We start from the raw sequence: 21,002 nt of genomic DNA on the forward strand, positions 1-21,002 counted from the left end.
TATTAACGCACTCTCAATGGTAAAATTTTAATCTACCTTTGGGCAGCGTGTGCTGGCCCTACCACCCGAGCAGTTGGGAGGGGGGGGGGGGAATAGGGGATGGGGGATAGGGGGGACATCTTCCCTCTTTCTTTCTACGTGTCCTTGTTTTGTATGTCGTGTTCTGTATTATTTGTTCTGCACCCAGAACTCTGGGTCTTGTTGTTCCTGTATGCTCTTTTATGTTTAGATAAGAATTGTATACCTGTCATGTATACCTATACACCATTCTTGTGTGTGTTTAATAAAAATATTTGAAACATGAAGAGTGTCGCTGGAAGCTCCAGACTGAAGGGCCCCTCTGGAGGCTCCGGACTGGAGGGCGACACTGGAGGCTCTGGACTGGAGAGCCTCACTGGAAGCTCCGGACTGAAGGGTGCCTCTGGAGGCTCCGGACTGAAGAGCGTCGCTGGAAGCTCCAGACTGAAGGGCGCCTCTGGAGGCTCCGGACTGGAGGCTCCGGACTGGAGAGCGTCACTGGAAGCTCCGGACTGAAGGGCGCCTCTGGAGGCTCCGGACTGGAGGGCACCTCTGGAGGCTCTGGACTTGAGGGCATCCGGAGTCCGGAGCCTCCAGAGGCGCCCTTCAGTCCGGAGGGGCGCCTTCAGTCCGGAGCTTCCAGTGACGCTCTCCAGTCCGGAGCCTCCAGTGTCGCCCTCCAGTCCGGAGCCTCTGGAGGCTCCGGACTGAAGAGCATCGCTGGAAGCTCCGGACTGAAGGGCGCCTCTGGAGGCTCTGGACTGGAGAGGCTCTGGACTGGAGGGCGACACTGGAGGCTCTGGACAGGAGAGCGTCACTGGAAGCTCCGGACTGAAGGGCGCCTCCGGACTGAAGGGCGCCTCTGGAGGCTCCGGACTGAAGAGCGTTGCTGGAAGCTCCAGACTGAGGGGCGTCGCTGGAACCTCCGGACTGAAGGGTGCCTCTGGAGGCCCCCGGACTGAAGAGCATTGCTGGAAGCTCCGGACTGAAGGGCGCCTCTGGAGGGATGAGACGCAGAGACAGCCTGGTGCGTGGGGCAGCCACAGGGCCCCCACCAGGCTGGGGAGACCTACAGGAGGCCTGTGCGTAGAGGAGGCACCGGATGAACCAGGCTGTGGGGGAGCACGGGAGCTCTGGTGCGCAGCCTTGGCACCACTCCTCCAGGCTGAATTCCCACTTTAGCCCGGCCCCTCCAGAGTGCAGGCACAGATCGAACCGGGCTGTGGGGGAGCACTGGAGATCTGGTGCTTACCACTCACACCTCTCCATTTGGCTCAATGCCCACTTTAAACCGGCATGGGCGGAGCGCAGGCATAGGACGAACTAACCAGTCCCAGCGCACCAGAGAAACAGTGAGCAGAGCCGGCACAGGATACCCTGAGCCGAAACGGAGCACCGGAGACCAAGCGTGCTGAGCTGCCACAATCCGCCCTGGCTGGATGCCCAATCCAAGGGTTCACATACTTTTTCCAACCGGCACTGTGAATGTTTCCACGGTGTGTTCAATAAAGACATGAAAAATTATAATTGTTTGTGTATTATTAGTTTAAGCAGACTGTGTTTGCCTATTGTTGTGACTTAGATGAAGAACAGATAACATTTTTATGACCAATTTATGCAGAAATCCAGGTAATTCTAAAGGGTTCACATACTTTTCTTCCCACTGTACATCAGTATTCAGACCCTTTACTCAGTACTTTGTTGAATACCTTTGGCAGCGATTACAGCCTCGAGTCTTCTTGGGTATGGCACTACAAACTCGGCACACTTGTTTTTTGGGAGTTTATCACATTCTTCATCTGCAGATCCTCTCAATATTTGTCAGGTGGGATGGGGAGAGTCGATGCACAGCTATTATCAGGTCTCTCCAGAGATGTTAGATCGGGTTCAAGTCCGGGATCTGGCTGGGCCTCTCAAGGACATTCAGAGACTTGTCCTGAAGCCACTCCAGTGTTGTCTTGGCTGTGTGTTTAGGGTTGTTATCCTGTTGGAAGGTGAACTGTCACCCCAGTCTGAAGTCCTGAGCGCTCTGGAGCAGGATTCATCAAGGATCACTCTGTACTTTGCTACTTTCATGTTTCCCCCAATCCTAACTAGTCTCCCAGTCCCTGCCGCTGAAAAACATCCCCACAGCATGATGCTGCCACCACCATGCTTCACCGTAGGGATGGTTACAAGTTTCCTCCAGACGTAACATTTGGCATTCAGGTTTCATCAGCCCAGAGAATCTTGTTTCTCATGGTCTGAGAGTCTTTAGATGCCTTTTGGTAAACTTCAAGAGGGCAGTCGTACCTTTTAGTGAGGAGTGGCTTCCGTCTGGCCGCTCTACCATAAGGCCTGATTGGTGGGGTCTGAAGAGATGGTTGTCCTTCTGGAAGGTTCTCCCATCTCCACAGAGGAACTCTGGAGCTCTGTCGGAGTGACCATCTGGTTCTTCTCCTGTGATTTCTCAGTTTGTTCTGGCGGCCAGCTATGAAAAGAGTCTTGGTGGTTCCACATTTCTTCCATTTAAGAATGATGGAGGCCACTGTGTGCTGCAGACATTTTTTGGTACCCTTTCCCAGATCTGTAGCTCGACTCAATTCTGTCTCAGAGCTCTACGGACAATTCCTTCAACCTCAAAGCTTGGTTTTTGCTCTGAAATGCACTGTCAGCTGTAGGACCTTATACAGATAGGTGTGTGCCTTTTCAAATCATGTTCAATCAATAGAATTTACCACAGGTGGACTCCAATAAAGTTGTAGAAACATCTCAAGGATGACCAACGGAAACAGGATACACCTGAGCTCAATTTAGAGTCTCATAGCAAAGGGTCTGAATACTTATGTAAATACGTTTGCAAACATTTCTAAAAACCTGTTTTTGCTTTGTAATTATGTGGTATTGTGTTTAGATTGATCAATGGGACCCTCTGCACACATCAACCACATTCACTCACGAAGCATCATTACCCATCGCTCCACAAAAGCCACAGCCCTTGCAGAGCAAGGGGAACAACTACTTCTAGGTCTCAGAGCGAGTGACGTCACCGACTGAAACACTATTAGCGCGCACCACCTCTAACTAGCTAGCCTTTTCACATCGGCCACAATAGCAGAGCATAAGAGTTGCCAAATCAATGTCACACTGAGTTAATTAGTTAAGTTATTCTTAATAGATGTTATTTCTGATGTTATTTTATTTAATGTTATTAGTTATATTCTATTCCAATAATCTAGACAAAACATTTTTTATGGGAATAAAAAACAACCATTGAAAACCTTTTGCTCCTGAATGTCACCTTATAGACTGCTGGGATGTAAAATCTTGCATTATACAAATAATATTTTGTGTAATTGTACATAATGTATTGTTTGGAAAAGGAACAACAAAGAAAATTCATGTGCAGGTGAGTTAAAAAGAGGGACTTTACATGGAATCTCCTCATAGTGCAGATATTAATGGTGACATTTATTTCACTTTATAATTTATTTACCTATGCATGACCTTCATCCATATACTATTTTTTTGCCAAACGTTGCTTGTTTTGTCTCAGCAATTAGACATTGTTCCTAGTGGGGATAGTTACCCCTACTACCCTACTGTTTGTCCATGTTGAGACGCTGTAGCCAGTAATCAGCATACCACCGCTGGCATGCTTCTGAAGCTAAGCAGGGTTGGTACTGGTTGGTTCCTGGATGGGAGACCAGATACTACAGGAAGTGGAGTTGGAGGGCCAGTAGGAGGCACTCTTTCCTCTGGTCTAAAAAAAATATCCCAATTCCCCAGGGGGATGTTAAACGGGTGTCCTGACTCTCTGAGGTCATTAAAGATCCCATGGCACTTATCGTAAGAGTAGGGTTGTTAACCCCAGTGTCCTGGCTAAATTCCCAATCTGGCCCTCAAAGTCACCAAATAATCCCCAGTTTACAATTTGCTCATTAATCCCCCTCCTCTCCCCTGAAACTATTCCCCAGGTCGTTGCTGCAAATGACATCGTGTTCTCAGTCAATTTACCTTGTAAAATAACGGAAATCCTCAAAATAGTCAGAATTCATCTAATATAACTGCCGATGAGATCTTAGGCGCGCAATTGTACATATAACTAAGATGTTTGGTGCATTATTTTTCTATGGGAAACATGTGCATGAAAACGAATCGTATTTCGTTGAATGATGACAAAGACTCCCTACACTTGACCAATCACGGACGAAGGGGTGTAAGACTTCGGCTCCCGAACTGGCCTTGATAAAAATGTCTGCCGAACAGCGCAAACACTGCTGTGGCAGTGCAGCACTGTCAACTGGAAAACGTCAATGAACCATTCTAACAATGCCAACCACTTGGTGAGTAGGCACTACTGTGCCACCTGGAGGACACATTTGCCCATGATCATCTCCGTCATTAAACAAATGCTGACGACTAAGACTAAAACAATTAGATTTATTCTCAGAATAGCTACATCAGTTCGGTATGCAGGGCGTGAATGGCAAACACTTGTCCTGAAACATTGTGCCTGCGAAAATGCATAGCTATACATTAGTTCAGAATCGTGCGTTACATAATTGGTGTAAAATGTTGTAAACATGACCTTTTAGATTAGAATAACCATTCAATTTATAGCATACAGTTTCCAGTGGCCCAGACATTATTTTCACTCGAATAGTATTTCAACCTCCACATAGAGGCGATATTCCGCGTTTGAGGATGTTGGACGAGACGCACAGAAGAAGAACCTACTGTCATTAGCAACAACCGTGGCGGCGCCCGCAATGTTGACTTTACAGTCATTAATTCATTTAAAAAAATGACTTGTGTTTAGAAGCGACCATATCGTTATTACTAAGATCGAATTTCAATAACCTGCATGGATCTGTGCTAAACTACTTCAATAATTGTATAATGTTATTTGAAGGATTCTTTCTCGCTGACGAAAGGTAAGGTCCATAAGGTTTCGAAAGCCGCGTCGCAATCGATAGCTTGTGGGCGAAGGTAATGGCTGGGACTCTAGGGAGAAGGCAGAATGCCGCCCAGGGTTTTCGAGAGTTAGCTATTATCATATGTCAAACATTGATGTCAAGCTGGGTTTTGGCTAACTGTTTTTGGGGCATGGAATTAGACCTACATTTGAGTGCGAATAGTTTCCTAATTAAAGTTTACCCCAGACCTGCTTCCCCTATTCAGGAGACAGTATGAGAACAACATCTTAACAGGTAATAATGGAGTTGGGAGCTGGATGTTAAGTGAGTGTCACAAAGTTTTGGTTGTTAATCTAGTTATATTGATCAATAATGTTTGCGCCAGCCTGCAACCGGTCTGTTTCCGCTTTAGTAATTTACTTTGTTATTCTCATAGGGGGTGCTTCATTGTTTCCACTAGTGTTGGTGGTAGTAGTATCAAAGTATTTTGTGTCCGTGTCTATTTCAACATGGTTATTTTTCTCTCTGCTTTCCCAGGAGCCAAATTTCCTGACCCAGGCTGTTATGGCCACACCCAGTTCCACCTGGTCCCTGATCGGTATCGCAGGGACAAAATGGCTTAACTGAATCTGACTGACCAGATTGAGGTCTACCTGAGAGCTCATGGCATTGCCAGTCTATTCACATGGACAGGAGCACAAGCCATGTATCATGGTGTGTAGTCATTACTTGAATATCAGGTGTTATTCTCCTTACCACCCTAAGCGTCAGTAACTTTTAATTCATTTTACCATTAAGCTGTTTTCTGCCTGCTCTTGAATACATTTATTAATGATACATTGTAGTTGTGAATAACATCAATTGTTGTTAATGGACATTTTGTAAACTTGAACAAAACATCATCAGGTTTCTGGAACCATGAGGATGTGGCCAGGTCCTTTGTGTCCCACTATTGGCCAGTACTTCTCTTTCTTCTGTTACCAGCTCAACTCCCTGGCCCTGTCCATGAGACGGATGCTGTGAACCCCAGGAAGAACTTGTGCTGGGGGACAGACAGTATTCATCTGTATGAAATGAAGCATGGTGTTGTGGTTGGGCTGGATTACAGGGTCCTCAAGCTCCTGGTCTGGTTCCTACTGGGCAGGTCAGGTGGACATGGAGAGATGGTGTATGCAGGGTGAAATAAGTGTTTTTGTTGAATTGTTTCCATTTGGATTCAACAGTGGCAAATGTCAATTCATGTACACTGACCATGTGCAGTGTATATGTATGTACGGTGTGTGTATCTCTGGTCTGATCTGGCAGAATGTATTCATGTGGAAAGTAAAAACAGTTGCATACAGGGTTGATTGGTGTCCACAACACTAAGGACCTATCATGGTTCAAACACACCAACATAGTTGTGAAGTGGCCACAACAATGCCTCTTCCCCCTCAGGAGGCTGAAAAGATTTGGCATGGGCCCCTGTTATTCAAAAAGTTATACAGTGGCACCATTGTGAGCATCTTGACTGGCTGCATCACCTTTTTGTATGGCAACTGCTCGGCATCTAACCGCAAGGCACTGTGGAGGGTAGTGCGTGCCTACGGCCCAGTACATCACGGGTTGTGCTCCCTGCCATCCAGGACCTCTATACCAGGCTGTTTCAATGGGGAAAGATTGGCTCGTACCCCGCTTCAGTGATTGTTGAAAACCCTGCTTCCGGTGTTCTGCTGTTTGCCACTAGGTGTCGCTTAGTCAATGTGGACATAGGTCACAACCACAGATGGAACAAGGAGACTGATGTTTCACCGGATGTATAAATCTGAAGGATCCGGTTGGAATTTCCACCCCTCACCAAATATGGTGAGGAGAGGAAGCCCAGTGGGAGAGTAATGGAGCGAGATGGAACTGGGCTGGCGTTCTGCTGATTTTTCTCATAGAAGAAGAAAAGCTCGATTTCAATTAGTTATCTTTTCCCAAAACTAGAATCTGTTACAGAGTGCAATAAGTTTTGTAAATGTGACCCTTTGCCAAAGTTCCCTAACGGAAATATGCAAATAAATGCCAGAACGCGCAAATAGGATCTCGGTAGCTTGTCCTTGGCTCTGCCCACCTCCTTGCTTGTTCTGCCCACTCTGCTTAATTTTCTCCTATGAAAAACTGCACAGATAAATGAGTTAGTTATAAATGTATTTGGCACAACCATTTATCAGGGATACTGACAAAGATGATTCATCATTAGGATTTTTATTTACCATTCACATACAACAGGAAAGTTTCATCTGAGTTAGGACAACAATAATATAGCATTTTAAAATGTATATTAAAGGCACATTGCTTTAACACTGACAGATAATGTAAGATAAACATCATATGGGGGCTTCAAGGGATGAATTATATCAGCAAAGCAGAGAATTGACTTGTTTGTCAAAGTACAAGGCACCGCACACCAACTACCATATGTAATTGATAAGTGTAGTTAGGCTAGAAGAGTGCAAGAATAAGAAGACTTGTCAAATAAGAAGACATTGGCATTTATGTCAAACCATAGGCACGCATATCCTGTTAGGCAAAAGTGAAGGCCTCTCAAGCGATCTCACCAACCGAACCAAGCAACACACTGTGCTCAGATATTACTGCTATTGACACAACCTCATAGGTAATGGTAGTATGATGCTGACTGAAACATGGACAAATATAAAGATCAATTATGTCAAAATGCAGAAAAAATATATTGTTGCATTATAATTATTGACCCAAAAATAAAACAAATATTTTACTAATATGTCTCAGTTGACACATTCAGAAAGGGGGACATTTTGTCTTTGGTAGTGGAAGTCCTTGTTTTTGTGGAAAAGGTGTTCCTGCAACAGTTTGCCATAAGACATTTTGTTGTTGAGTAAGGTTATGAAACTACTTAGAATTGATTTTAAAAATGTGCTATTGATTTATGAATAAGAAATGGTTTCGGCGACACTCAGAAAACAAAACTTAGCACTAGGAACATTTCTTATAGTTTATTTACCCTGTTGATGCTGTATCGGTTTAAATCTTTCGTTGTCTCGTTGTGGTATTCTCATCCATTCCATTATTACCTTCCCTTGTCCTAAAATAGCAGAAGTTAAAAAGAACATCATAGTCTTGAAAAGATACCGCTTGTGCAAAGTAATGTCACTGTAAGAATCAGTCGAACAATACAATTCTCTTGAGTAAGGTATGATTAGCTTAAAAAATACTCACAATTTATGTGTTGGTTCAGCATGCACCCCATTTTCTGAGAATAAGAAAATGTGAGTTTAGTTTTATACTAAGGATGACCTTCATGTTATAAAGAACACATTGTACGTGAAGGATAAAACAATGGCCCTGAAAGCTACTGCAAAGCTGTATACACAGCTGCTTGCTTAGCGAGTATCGCTTCCTCCTGATTCGACTTGCATGTGACACGTGACCGCGTCCCAAAGTGTCTTACCAGTCGCGCAAAACACGAAAAGCTAGCTGTTCGCTGGCATGCTTCAGGCCGAGTAGTAAATTCCCCACATCCCGATGTGCTACACAGAGCTGTACGCAAAGAAGTGTGTATGTTATTACCTGTGGGCGAGTGACTGCTCCTCTGTGAACTCCACCTCTCATAGAGCAGAATGAGGAGGACCAGGATGATCACCTCAGCCACGATGGCTATGAAGGGTTTCAGAGGCTCCATGAAGGTGATGACCCGAACTTCCACCCGGCTCACACTGGCCTTGATGTTATATATGGCACTGCAGACATAGACACCAGAGTCCTCCTCTGTCAGGTTCATCACAGTGAGCTTGGTTGTGTTTCCATCCACACTGATCTTGTAACGAAGGGGGTCTGTAGTTGCATTGATGAGTTCCTGAAACCAAAAGAAAACAATCGTACGAAGCCTCTTAACACGAAGTGGTACTATTGATAATTGTCACAACTGTCAAATGAAATAACATATGATTTATTAATGGTCAACTGTAAGTTGAATGGAATAAAAATATATTAGGTTACAATATGTAGTTAATAACTAATGTTGATGGCGTCTCCCTTTACAAATTGATTACATTTGGGCAACCTTCTCACCTGCTCGGTTCCGTTTGCTCTGTACCAAAGCCAAGTGTTAGGGGGAAGCTTGGTTTTACAGGCCATCGCAACAGAGTCACCCACATACGCAACAATCGGCTTGTCCTTCTTATCATCCATCTCTGGGGCTGGAGGAAAAGAAAGGGACCAGTATCAAGATCAAAATGCTATCTATAGGCACACTTCATTATTCAATACAAATTGCCAGGGCCTTGCACAGATGGGGTTTTAGTCCATTTCTGTGCATCCTTGTAATGTTGTGAATGATCACGTCGCTATACTTTTTATTTAATAAAAACATACATATTGGATGACAGAGAACATGTAGCCTAACTTGACATGCCTGTAGCAATACATGGCTATGCATGAGACTAGAGAATGTGAAATATGGTGTATGCATTGACTTATGTCATATAACATACTGTACCTGCCACATTGAAATCAATTTTTGCCTCGTCGGTATCACTAAAGATGCATGAGTAGTTCCCAAGGGTATCCCCAGTAATTCTGAATCTGTAAAATATATAGTCATAGCTTCATTTTCACTTACACATGTCTTGGGAAAATATAATTGTTTTGTCAGTCTAAGAAACATTTGCTGTCAAATGTCAATTAGGCACATCATTAGAAGATGTTGGCAAAGCATGGCCTCTGACCTCTGGCCATGGGCCAGAATTGGTTACAGTCAAGGAACCAACTACTCTGGGATACAATATAACTGAGGCTAAGTGTTTAATTTTAACTGCTTCAGTAGTGAAATATAACCAAGTCCTGACGTACCAAAAGTGTATTTGCACAAAGTAATACATAGTAGAGGTCTTCACGGGTCCACCCGAACCGGAATAGGCGAGACCTGACCCGGGACCCAAACTTTTCCCTCTGGTCCAGGTCGTGCCCTGTTTGATTGTCATCGGGTCCCAGACCTAATCTTGGGTCTATGTAACTACAGCTGATAAACTCGAGTGGACCTGAATGGACCCGCTCTGCATAGCCTATAGCATATTTATTTTACGCTAATAAGCTGAATTTATTTACTTATAGAAGGCCTAGCCAACATATAAAGACCTATTCGTTAACCTGAAGAGCAGCTTAGCTGATAAACATGTTTTTTTTGTCACTCTGGTCCAATTGGGTTTGGTCTAGACCTGGACCCGTTAGGGTACGGGTCTAGACCTGGACGTCGTCAGGTCCATTAGAGTTCGGGTCTGACTGTTCTCGGGTCCAGATCTGATTGTCCTCGGGTAAGTTAAGGTCAAAGTCCTTAACTCAAAGTTTTTGGACCTGAGAAGACCTCTAATACATAGCTGCCTAATTTGGAGAGTAGATACTGAAGATATTCTCCCAACCTCTATAATTAACATTTGGGTCCATTTGGGCTGTTACATTTCAGATTTACATTATCTATCCCTGATGGAATAATGAATACATACTTACACTCTTTTGAGATTATATTGTTCATTCTCCAATTGTACAGTAAGCCGAGAGTTAGTAATTTCACTCCCATCTTTTCGCCAGTACCCGGTAATGTTTGGTAATTTGTTTGGATTACCGGTCCAGGTACATGCTAGCTCTAAATCGATGGGTTTCAAGATTTCAACTTTTTCAACCAGACTGTCACCTGTGTTTAGAATTTTGGTGGGATTTCAAACAGATAGAAAGAAAGAAGCTAAAATGAGACATCTGTTCAACCCTATAATACAGCTAAAATAGATATGTAAACTTTACACAAAACATATACCAGAATTTCAGACAAAACATTTTCTAAAGTATCACAAGATGACTGAGTGAAGAATGAGTTAAGCATGTAACACTACACGACTGTACACAAAGAAATTGTGTACAGCAACGACACAAACTTGTGACTTAACAAGAACACTCTAGTAGTTACCTTTCAGGACTGCACTCTTAAAGACTGTTGTGACTGGAACTGTCAAAACCAACGGAGGATTTGTTTCTGCTATAAGGGAAATGAACATAAACATTATGTTGTTTGATATGACGAATGTTACTGAGTGATGTGTTGTGTTGGATTTGTTCCAAACATAAAGCTTTCTATTCAAGACATAAAATGTGGTTTTACTTTAGTGCCTTGTTGCAAACAGGATGCATGTTTTGGAATATGTTTTATTCTATACAGGGTTCCTTCTTTTCACTCTGTGGTATCTTTCCTCTCCAGCAACTAAATTATGAAGGACGCCTGTATCTTTGTAGTGACTGGGTGTACAGATACCCCATCCAAGGTGCAATAACTTTACCATGCTCAGAGTGATATTCAATGTCTGCTTTTCATGTTTTATTAATTTATAAAAACAATTCCACTTTGACATTATTGGGTATTATGTGTAGGCCAGAGACACATTTTAAAGGCAGGCTGTACACAATACAATGTGGAAATAGTTAAGGTGTGTGAATACTTTCTGAAGGCACTGTATGTACATATTTTTTAAAAGCTCAGTAGTCTAAACACTTAAGGATAGGGTTGATCCACGAAAAGAGTACATTTTGCATCCCTTTGATATTTTAAGTAGAAATTCTGCACCAATATTGCATTATAAAAGCCTGTTATAATTCTGCCATTTAATATAGACCACATATAAAATTCAATAAATCACATTTTTAATATGAACAAATGCTCGCTAAATTGCCAAAAATTCTGCATTTTGATATGTCCCTCTGTGCACCCTCTGTGACTTCAATATATAATAATAATAATATAATAATAATAATAATATATGCCATTTAGCAGACGCTTTTATCCAAAGCGACTTACAGTCATGGGTGGTCCCGGGGATCGAACCCACTACCCTGGCGTTACAAGCGCCATGCTCTACCAACTGAAGAAGATTTTAACCCACTTTTAACCCACTTAACCTCAACATTTCTCCAAGTTTTCACCATCATTTTAAAGCGCTAGTTATGCCATTAGTTATTTTGTTGCTTTTACAGAGTCATTTCTGAAGATTATTACTTATTTATTAGTGATTCATTTACACTCACCAGTCAATTTATTAGTTACACCACCCTATTCCCGAAAATAGATCGCTCCTACAGGCAGTGAGTCACATGGCCGTGGATTGCTATATAAAGCAGGCAGACAGGCATCGAGGCATTCAGCTACTGTCCGATTGAACATTAGAATGGCCAAAACTAGTGACCTAAGCGACTTTGAGCGTGTTATGATCGTCAGTGCCAGGCATGCTTGATCCAGTATCTCAGAAACGACCGCCCTCCTGGGCTTTTCACACACGACTGTGTCTTAGTGTTTCCTGAAAATGATGTGACAAAAAAAGAATAACATGCAGTCAGCGGAAGTCCTGTGGGCAAAAACAGCTTGTTGATGAAGGAGGTCGAAGGAGAAGGGCAAGAATCTTGCAAGCTAATAGGTGGACCACAAACAAACAAATAGCGGCGCAGTACAACAATGGTGTGCAGAACGGCATCTCGGAACGCACAACTCATTAATCCTTGTCATAGATGGGCTATTGCAGCAGACGACCACACAGGGCTCCACTCCTATCAGCTAAAAACAAGAAGAAGCGGCTTCAGTGGGCACACGATTACCAACACAGGACAACTGGGGAGTGGAAAAACATTGCCTGGTCCGATGAATCCCGGTTCTTGTTGTGTCAGGCTGATGGCAGAGTCAGGATTTGGCATGAGCAGCATGTGCCCATGACCCCATCCTACCTGGTGTCAACGGTACATCCTGGTAGCGTTGGTTTACTGATGTACAATCTGGAGCAACTTTGTGATGCCATCACGTCGGCTTTGACCAACATGCCTGTCGAGCGTCTCCGACTTGTAGAATCCATCCCCCATAAGAATTCAGGCTGTTCTGGTGGCAAAGCGTGGTCTGACCCGGAACCAGATGGGTGTACCTAATAAACTGACCGGTGAGTGTACGCCTGTCCTTCATAATATCTTGAAACTATTCCATTAATTAAAGACAATTCTAAAGAAACATTCAAATAGTGAAATAGTGTTTAAAGAAATCACTTTTTGGCCATTTTGTGGTGGAAAACTGAGCGGGTTGAGCATAACACGTCAACCCTATTACATATAGAAAAACAGGCTAGAAATGTTTTAGCAATTTAAAATGTTTTTGTGAAGCTTATATTCCATTGTCACTCACTGTTGCACACAACAAGCTTCCATTACCCCTATCACAAGGTGATTCATGGCTGATTTAAGATTCAATCGTCAACCCTGTTATGGGTCACACTTTATTTGGCATTTTATAGGCACATACTATAGTCATTTTTTATTTAACCTCTTGAGATGATGAATTATGTTTTTTATTAAGTTGAACATGTGGTATTTCTTTTTACTAAGTTACACTACCCAAAAGGTACTCAATTTTGGTGGAATGACCCAGTAATGTACAGTGGCTCCAGAATTGCTGGCACCCCTGACTGGCAATGCACAAACAAATATAAACAATATAATTATAGAGAGAAACTCAAAATACCAACATGTGAGAAATACTGTACTTTATTCATGTTTCAATGGAACCAACCAAAATAATTGATTGATTTAATTAAAAATCAATGTCCTCCAAACCCAGGTTTCACAATTAATGGCACCCTTAAAGATTATTGTAAATAACATCTACCAAAATTAAACCACAAATTAAATTCCACTTATTTAAGTTTATCTAAGTCATATTGAGCCATTACATCACTTCCAGTTTCACTAGGGTATAAAAATGAGGTAACACACATGCAGTATCCTGCTGTCATCCAACACCATGAAGAAAACAAAAGAACTAGCAGTTCAAAAAGAGACAGATGGTCGTAGACCTTCATTAATCTGGTAATGGCTACAAGAAGATCTACGATTGAATATACCACTGAGCACTGTCAGGGCAATTATTAGAAAATTCAAAAGATATGGAACAGTTGAAAACCTCACGGGTAGAGGATGCAAATGCATTTTGCCCCCAGGATCAGGAGGAGGATGGTGAGAGAAGCAACACAATCCCCAAGAATCACTGTGAAAGAATTGCAGGCTTTGGTGGTGTCTTGGGGTCACCAGGTTTCAAAACACACCATCAGACGCCACCTCCACAACCACAGGCTCTTTGGAAGGGTTGCCAGAAGAAAGCCATTTCTGACCCCAAGACGCAGACACAAGTGCTTGGAGCCAAATGTCATTTAAATTATGACTGGAAGAAGGTGCTCAGGTCAGATGAGACCTGAGCATGTTTCAGATACAGCATCTTGGCGTCGAAACAGAGATGTATACAAGGAGAGGCACCTCATACCCACGGTGAAATATGGAGGGGCTTCAGTGATGTTTTGGGGCTGTTTTAATTCCAGAGGTCCAGGGGCACTGGTTAAGATTGATGGCATAAAGAATTCTACCAAGTATCAGGCAATTTTGGCTGACAATCTGGTTGCCTCTGTCAGAAGGCTGGGACTTGGCCGTAGGTGGACATTCCAACAAGACAATGACCCGAAACATACCTCAAGATCCATACAGAAATGGTTCTGTGACAACAAAATCAATGTCCTGCCATGGCCATCTGAGCCGGACCTCAATCCAATCGAAAACCTGTGGGCTGAGTGGAAGAGGGCAGTTGATAAGCGCAAACCCAAGAATGTGAATGCTCTAGAAAGGATCTGCATAGAGGAATGGTCCAAAATCCCTCCAAATGTGTTCCTTAACCTTGTCAAACATTACAGGAAAATACTCCATGCTGTTATCCTTGCCAGAGGTGGTTGCAATAAGTACTAAATGAAGAGTGCCAATAATTATGAAACCTTGATTTTGGTGAAATTTATTTTGTATTAAATAATTGAATGATTTTGGTTGGTTCCATTGAAACATTAATAAAGTACAGTATTTCTCACGTTGGTATTTTGAGTTTATCTCTATAATTATATTGTTTATATTTTTTAAAGTATTGTTTGTGCTAGTAATTTTAGAGCCCACTGTATATGACATACAACTGACATTTAAGCAGTTAACTGCCGCAAAGGGTAGTCATGTAAAGCACAGGGTGCTTACGATACACACTTCAAAGTCATTGCCAGCAGCACACCACCAGTAATGAAAAATTATCTCAGTAACGGGAAAAAATGGCATCTCTGGTGATCCATACAACAGACCCAATTATTGGTCCAATGTCCTCCTGATACATAATACTGAAGGATTAGAAGCATATTGAATACACCAATACCAATGCAGTTACTGAAATCTAATGCACATTTGCAGATGTACTGCTGCAGCTAAGACTCTCAGCCACACTTGTTCCACTGGCTACAAGGTCACATCACAACCAGCCAAGCAGAAAGACCTGTCTACAAAGCTGATACATATAAAATCCAGAATCTGTATTTACTTGTATAGATGCCACTCCAGAAGAGAGGAAACAGGATGAGCTGAAGGGAAAGGATCCAGGGCGAAAACATGGTTGTTTCAGTCAGTCAGCTAGTCCTGCGTTATCTGCAGCGTAGAGTTTTTCTATAAGATCTCTCTCTCTCATCAGCTGCCTGCTGCTCCTCTCTCTCATCCCCTTCCCTCCCCTCTTTGTTCTTCCCCTCAGCATCGGTGACGCAGCAAAGATATCAGCCTGCTGGTGTTCCTCTATTATTCATACAGACACAGACCGAGGGTACAGACAGTCCTGTCCCATAGTGCAACAGCCACCTTGTCATGGAAGGTGCAAAAAAAGTAAAGAGATATACAGGTCATGTAAAATGTGATGTAGGATGGCTGTAAGTCACATGGTACAGAATGCCTGTCATCTTGGAGATCACTGTCCAAAGTCCTTGTCCATTATTCCCCTCAAATTATATGTGCAATATCAGATTTATACCATAAACATCACCTATGCTAATATTAGCAATGGTTGAGTTTACTTCTATATTCATTGCTATTTCTGTATTCACAGTTGTTATATTCTAATGAAATGTATATCTTTAAAGTTGTTTACCTCGGACAAGACAGTATAGTTTAATGTATTGAGTGTAGATCTGGTGATTTACTCAGGGGTATACAGATTCCACTCTGTTGGCAACAGGGCACTCAGGCTATGGTTGGTGATGTAAGGGGATTAAAGTCAAATTCACACACGTAGCATGAGACGAATAGTGAGTATAGCACCACACCCTGTCTGTAGAATATAACACTGTCCCAGTCTAAACCACAATAGTACCCATCTCAAAAGCAGTCCCTGTGAACTTTCACTTTCATTACTTATATTAAATGTTTACATTTATACTATCTTTCCCCAAAATAATTAATCCAGATCATGGCGTTGGCAGAAATTCCTCAGATTTTAGTCACCCGGGCCATCAGTGATCAGCCATGCCCTTCACAGCGCCATCCCCCAGTCGGAGGCCTCTCTTGGCTTAGCCCGCTTGGAGACCAATCGAATCCAGGGACTCAGTGACCAAAACTTGACAGAAAAAACAAAAGTGCTGTTTGCAAATCCCCTGGTAGGATATTCACCCTGCTGAGGCTGATAGTGAGTAGTCAAGCAGTTTGGTGAAGAGCTACAGTAGTAGAGCACTGTCCAGTCCAGCTCTCTACTGCAGTGTTCTACCAGGGGAAAAGGAGACGTCACCATGTCCACCGAAGGGATGTCTAGAGAGGAGGCAGAGGAGTACCAGAAACAGTTGGTGGAGGAAAAGTAAGTCACTACTACTAGCCCTTATTTTACAGTACTTTAAAAGTCATACAAAGTGATAATCAAACAACTGCAAAGGAATGCTTCAAGGTTGGGGTCAATTCCATTTCAATTCAGCCAAATACAAGAAGTAGAGATTCAATTCTTATTCATTTGAAATTAAATGTAAAATAAATTATGCTCCTGAATCTGAGGCAAACCTCATTGGAATGATTAAAATTGACATTTTGGATTAGATGTATTCAATAGCAAGCAAGAGCAGAGCATTTAGTTTGAATCTTTCCCTTTTTTGAAAAATGTTAGCATTTTTTATTATCCTAGCTATGTGAAGTAAAAAAGCCAAACAGGTGTAAGGGAGATACAATGGCAATTTACACCTGTAAATGTACCTCTAGTCAAGAGAATTACACTGATGAAAATACAATGAAACATATTTTAACATTTTTATGAAGAATGCTTTACCAAATAATAGGGAAGTCAAACTGGTAGGCAGACTAACCTCCATACAGTCCTATATTACTTCACACCCAGATTATTTCAGAATTACTGTCTGTCTCCAATTGCTGAGAGTGGTGGGATTGACAATGCTGCCATAATCTGGAGATTAATAAAATATATATATATATTACTCTGCTGCCCCAGAAACTGAGTCATTTCTATTGTTTTGTTTTCCTACATTATCTTATTTAGAGCTGACGCCCATAACATGTCATTGATTGATATGGAAACTGCAATGGCCATGAATAATTATCATTGCACAGAAGCATAGAAACATATTTATATATCTGAAAACAAATAATGCACATTTTTACACAACCAGCATCACGCAGTGAAAATACAAGCTTTTTACCTGTTAAGAATTTTGTAAGAGTTATATGATCGACTGCCGGACAATATATTAATTCGCTTTTATAGGTTTGGTAACATGGTTTCTTTTCTTGTCTGAAAACAGGATGGAGAGAGATTCCGAGTTCTTGGTAAAGAAAGCTGAGAGGGCCACACTGAGAACGTGCTTAAGAGACAAATACAGACTACCAAAGGTAAGACAGTCTCCTGTCATTCTCCTCCATTCTCATGTCATATGAAACAAGAGGAGAAATGCTCATAAATACTTTGATAAAAATGCCCTCAATAGCAAAATGACCCACATTTGTAATTTCCTGTGAATGACGTATGGTGATAATCTTATGCAATTTCTCAGTAAACGAGAACACATTGTCACAAATGAGTAACATGATGAGACACAGGCTGTGTCGGTCAGTGTCAGAGTGCGTGACTGAGTACATTTACAGGAGCACATGGCCTGCTAGTCAGATAGGCCTGAGTAGAGCCAAGAGATTAAGGCATAAAAAAAGCCCAGTGACCGCAGCTATCCTGCGTTTGAGCCCCAGGCCTGAAATGCCCTGTGTGTGTGTATGCTATCTATCTCAGAGGCCCTGTCAGGGTCATAGAGGGTTACATGTGATGCTAAGCTGTTTTCTTTAGCTGTTGGACCTATAGACAGCAATGTTTTAGGACCACGTGCCTGGATCAGGTGCCTTCCAACCCAAAATCTTACCTGGTCAGGAAATACCTATAATATGTTTTTTTAAATGGTCCAGGAAGAAAAAATATAGAATTAAACATAATAAACATAATAATATTTATACTGTGCCTGGGCATAATAATGTCCTCCTCAGCGAGTCTGAACAGTGATTCCTCTTCAGCCAGTCTGACCAGTGCATTGCTTGCTGTGTTTAGAGTGAACAGGACGCAAACCTGATGGAGTTGGCAGGGGACGACATTGACGTGCCTGAAGAACTACTCAAAATGGTGGACGAGGACGCCACAGAGGAGGAGGAGAAGGACTCTATCCTGGGCCAGATACAGAACCTCCAGAACATGGACATGGACCAGATCAAGGAGAAAGCCTCAGCCACCATGGTTGAGATGAAATCTAAAGCAGAGGAGAAGTGCTCTGTAATGTGATGTGATGAGAGGAAACACTGGTTCAGTTGATCTGAGATTAGTTCATAAGCACCAAGTTTGACCAAGGATAGGACTTCCAAGGTTGGACTTCCCTGAAATATTATAGCTTTCAAGTATTCTAATCTAGACTGTGGGCTTGGATTTATCCTAAACACATACAGTAGTCCTACTACAAAATCTAAATTTAACCAGTCTTAAATGGGTTAATCTGTCAATAGAGGGCCCTCTCTCCTGGAGAGATGACTCTTAATCTGTCTTTCTCAGAAAGCTGTGGGGAGGAGGTCAGGAAAAACATCACAGGGATGGCAGTAAAAGTATTTTTGTTGTTGAGGTTAATACGGTTTTATTTTATTTTATATACAGTAAACCTCATGTCTTCTTTGCAAGAAGGTACAATTAAGAGGATGTCATTTCATCACGGTTATAAATGCTCTGAATTGTTTCATGTTAAAAAATACATTCCTCTGAATCTTTGGTAAAGCCTTTGTAAAACGGACCGTATACAATTGGATTTTGTACTTGAGCACGTTTGTAATAAATATAGAGATGTTTCATAAGAACCCCATGAAAAACAATAGATGTTCAGACCTGTGGTTTATATAATGAGAGACAATGCCTCCATGTGGATAAAATCTTTACATTTTACATGAAACTGCTCTTAAATTTTCCGGATATATATCTCTTTATAGAATATGAAAGAGGCTGGTTCACAGGCTGACTACATAGCATGCGTCGAGTGCACGAGCGTTGCAAAATAAATGTAGAAATCTATATTATTCAATTATTGCACCCACACTGCTCGCGCGCTCCAACGAATGTCTGCGTTGCTGCAAGTCCTGCCTCCCCATTGGTTTATAGGATCAGGTACCCACGTACCATCTCCTCATTGGTTATACCCACATGGGTGACTGAAAGACGAATGAGGTCAGTGGCGGTAATGCACCTAATTTATGAAAGTTGCCAATAAAGTCAAGAGAAGATAAAGCCTAGAAGGAAGAGAGATGACTGGAAACGATTCGGTTGACTATTTTATGTGTGGATTAATTGTCGGAGTAGAGGACCTTGTGCATTTCAGGTAAAATAACAACTCAATGTTTATATCCCAGGACAAATTATCTAGCAACAGCAAGTTAGCTAAATAGGACAAATTAGCTAGCAAGTGCAAGCTAGCTAGCTAAATTGCCATAAATGTTTAATGGTAACACTGAGTCACTAGTAGTAAAGCAAGAGGAGCTACAGTTGTCATACAGCTTGGAGCTCACACAGCATGAGCCTCCCACAGCTCCCAGTAGACGCTCGTACACATCCAGGTAAAGGTTGGAGCAGTGTGGGGAGAGAAGGCCATGGTCTTGGGGGTGAGGGTGGTGGATGTGGAGATGCTTGGCTCTGGGGCTGTGTTAGGGGCTGTGGGGCAGGTCTGCAGACAGCTGTTCCTCATGGTGCACTGTAGGTCTATGGCGATCAGGGGCTTGCCAATGTTGACATCCGTGGTTCAGTCCACCAGCTCATCCACAGCCTTGAAAGAGTACTGTAGACACCCTGTGAACCCCAGCAGATTCTACAGAGATGAAGGAGTAGAATAATATTTTTTTGACCTTATGTATTTATACTAGAGCGACAATGGAGGTCAAAACTCTTGTCCAATGTGAATACTGCCCTAAGATGACATCAGCTGCTCCTACAGGAATGTAGTTTTAAAATGTTTTTTTCAAGAGATCAAACAAAAGGGGCAAATACAGTTTAATAAAGTAGTAGTAATGTGAGAATGTAGAGAGTGGTGATTATATTGTACGCTTCTGTAGAGAGCTGAGACGTGTGTACAGGCAGTGCTGGGACAGACTGCTGGAGAGCAGGAAGATGTGAGTCTCCTCTGGTGCCTTCCTTTTCATCGGTTTGGGGTCAACATATAGGAAAAGATTATAGAAAGTATTCACACCCCTTAACTTTTTCAACTTTTTGTTGTGTTAGAGCTTGAATTTAAAATGTATGAAATTGAGATTTTGTCACTGGCCTACACACAATATCCCATAATGTGAAAGTGGAAATACGCTTTAAAATTAAAATGATTTTACAAATGAATTAAAAATGAAAAGCTAAAGAGTCTTGAGACAATACGTATTCAACCCCTTTGTTATGGCAAGCCTAAATAAGTTCAGGAGTAAAAGTACAAATTTGCTTAACAAGTTCCATAATAAGTGGCACGGAATGACTGTGCAATAATAGTGTTTTAATAGTTTTTGAATGACTACCTCGTTACTATACCCCACACATACCAATCATCTGTAAGATCCTTCAATCGAGCAGTGGATTTCAAACACAGATTCAACCAAAGACCAGAGAGGTTTTCAAATGCCTCGCAAAGAAGTGCACCCATTGGCACATGGTTAAAAAAGCAGACATTGAATATCCCT

The 21,002-nt window shown here is 42.2% G+C and overlaps 2 protein-coding genes and 1 long non-coding RNA gene across 5 annotated transcripts; 2 read left to right on the plus strand and 1 right to left on the minus strand.

Annotated features, from left to right (window-relative positions):
* Nucleotides 1-4,572: 4,572 nt before the first annotated feature.
* Nucleotides 4,573-6,981, plus strand: LOC124036118. 2 transcript variants are annotated; one of them, XR_006838858.1, is made up of 2 exons: nt 4,573-5,630; nt 5,823-6,981. It is a non-coding gene; the product is annotated as an uncharacterized LOC124036118 (long non-coding RNA). The 2 variants fall into 2 exon arrangements; XR_006838857.1 differs by having other exon boundaries at nt 5,901-6,981.
* A 148-nt stretch (nt 6,982-7,129) lies between these two features.
* On the minus strand, nt 7,130-15,530 carry emb (embigin). Of its 2 annotated transcripts, XM_046350272.1 has the most exons (9): nt 15,334-15,529; nt 10,879-10,947; nt 10,425-10,608; nt 9,418-9,503; nt 8,991-9,118; nt 8,490-8,775; nt 8,139-8,172; nt 7,924-8,004; nt 7,130-7,762 (listed from the first exon to the last, which is right to left on the minus strand). In XM_046350272.1, exons 1-8 carry the CDS (start codon nt 15,401-15,403, stop codon nt 7,944-7,946), a joined length of 918 nt encoding a protein of 305 aa, XP_046206228.1. In that variant the 5' UTR covers nt 15,404-15,529; the 3' UTR covers nt 7,130-7,762; nt 7,924-7,943. The 2 variants fall into 2 exon arrangements, with proteins under 2 accessions (XP_046206228.1, XP_046206229.1); XM_046350273.1 differs by having other exon boundaries at nt 7,130-8,004; nt 10,879-10,944; nt 15,334-15,530.
* Nucleotides 15,531-16,439: 909 nt separating this feature from the next.
* LOC124035162 (complexin-4-like) lies at nt 16,440-19,166 on the plus strand. Its single transcript, XM_046348583.1, has 3 exons — nt 16,440-16,626; nt 17,576-17,663; nt 18,364-19,166. Exons 1-3 carry the CDS (start codon nt 16,562-16,564, stop codon nt 18,589-18,591), a joined length of 381 nt encoding a protein of 126 aa, XP_046204539.1. The 5' UTR covers nt 16,440-16,561; the 3' UTR covers nt 18,592-19,166.
* Nucleotides 19,167-21,002: the final 1,836 nt, after the last annotated feature.

The sequence above is a fragment of the Oncorhynchus gorbuscha genome, linkage group LG05 (genome assembly GCF_021184085.1).
Source record: "Oncorhynchus gorbuscha isolate QuinsamMale2020 ecotype Even-year linkage group LG05, OgorEven_v1.0, whole genome shotgun sequence".
In the NCBI taxonomy this organism is placed as follows: Eukaryota; Metazoa; Chordata; class Actinopteri; order Salmoniformes; family Salmonidae; genus Oncorhynchus; species Oncorhynchus gorbuscha.

Coding starts and splice junctions, on each gene's coding strand:
- LOC124035162 (XM_046348583.1), top strand. CDS start 16,562: ATGTCCACCGAAGGGATGTCTAGAGAGGAGGCAGAGGAGTACCAGAAA. Junction 16,627..17,575: donor AAACAGTTGGTGGAGGAAAA/GTAAGTCACTAC, acceptor GTCTGAAAACAG/GATGGAGAGAGATTCCGAGT. Junction 17,664..18,363: donor ACAAATACAGACTACCAAAG/GTAAGACAGTCT, acceptor TGCTGTGTTTAG/AGTGAACAGGACGCAAACCT.
- emb (XM_046350272.1), bottom strand. CDS start 15,403: ATGTTTTCGCCCTGGATCCTTTCCCTTCAGCTCATCCTGTTTCCTCTC. Junction 10,948..15,333: donor CTGGAGTGGCATCTATACAA/GTAAATACAGAT, acceptor TTTCCCTTATAG/CAGAAACAAATCCTCCGTTG. Junction 10,609..10,878: donor TAAGAGTGCAGTCCTGAAAG/GTAACTACTAGA, acceptor TTCTAAACACAG/GTGACAGTCTGGTTGAAAAA.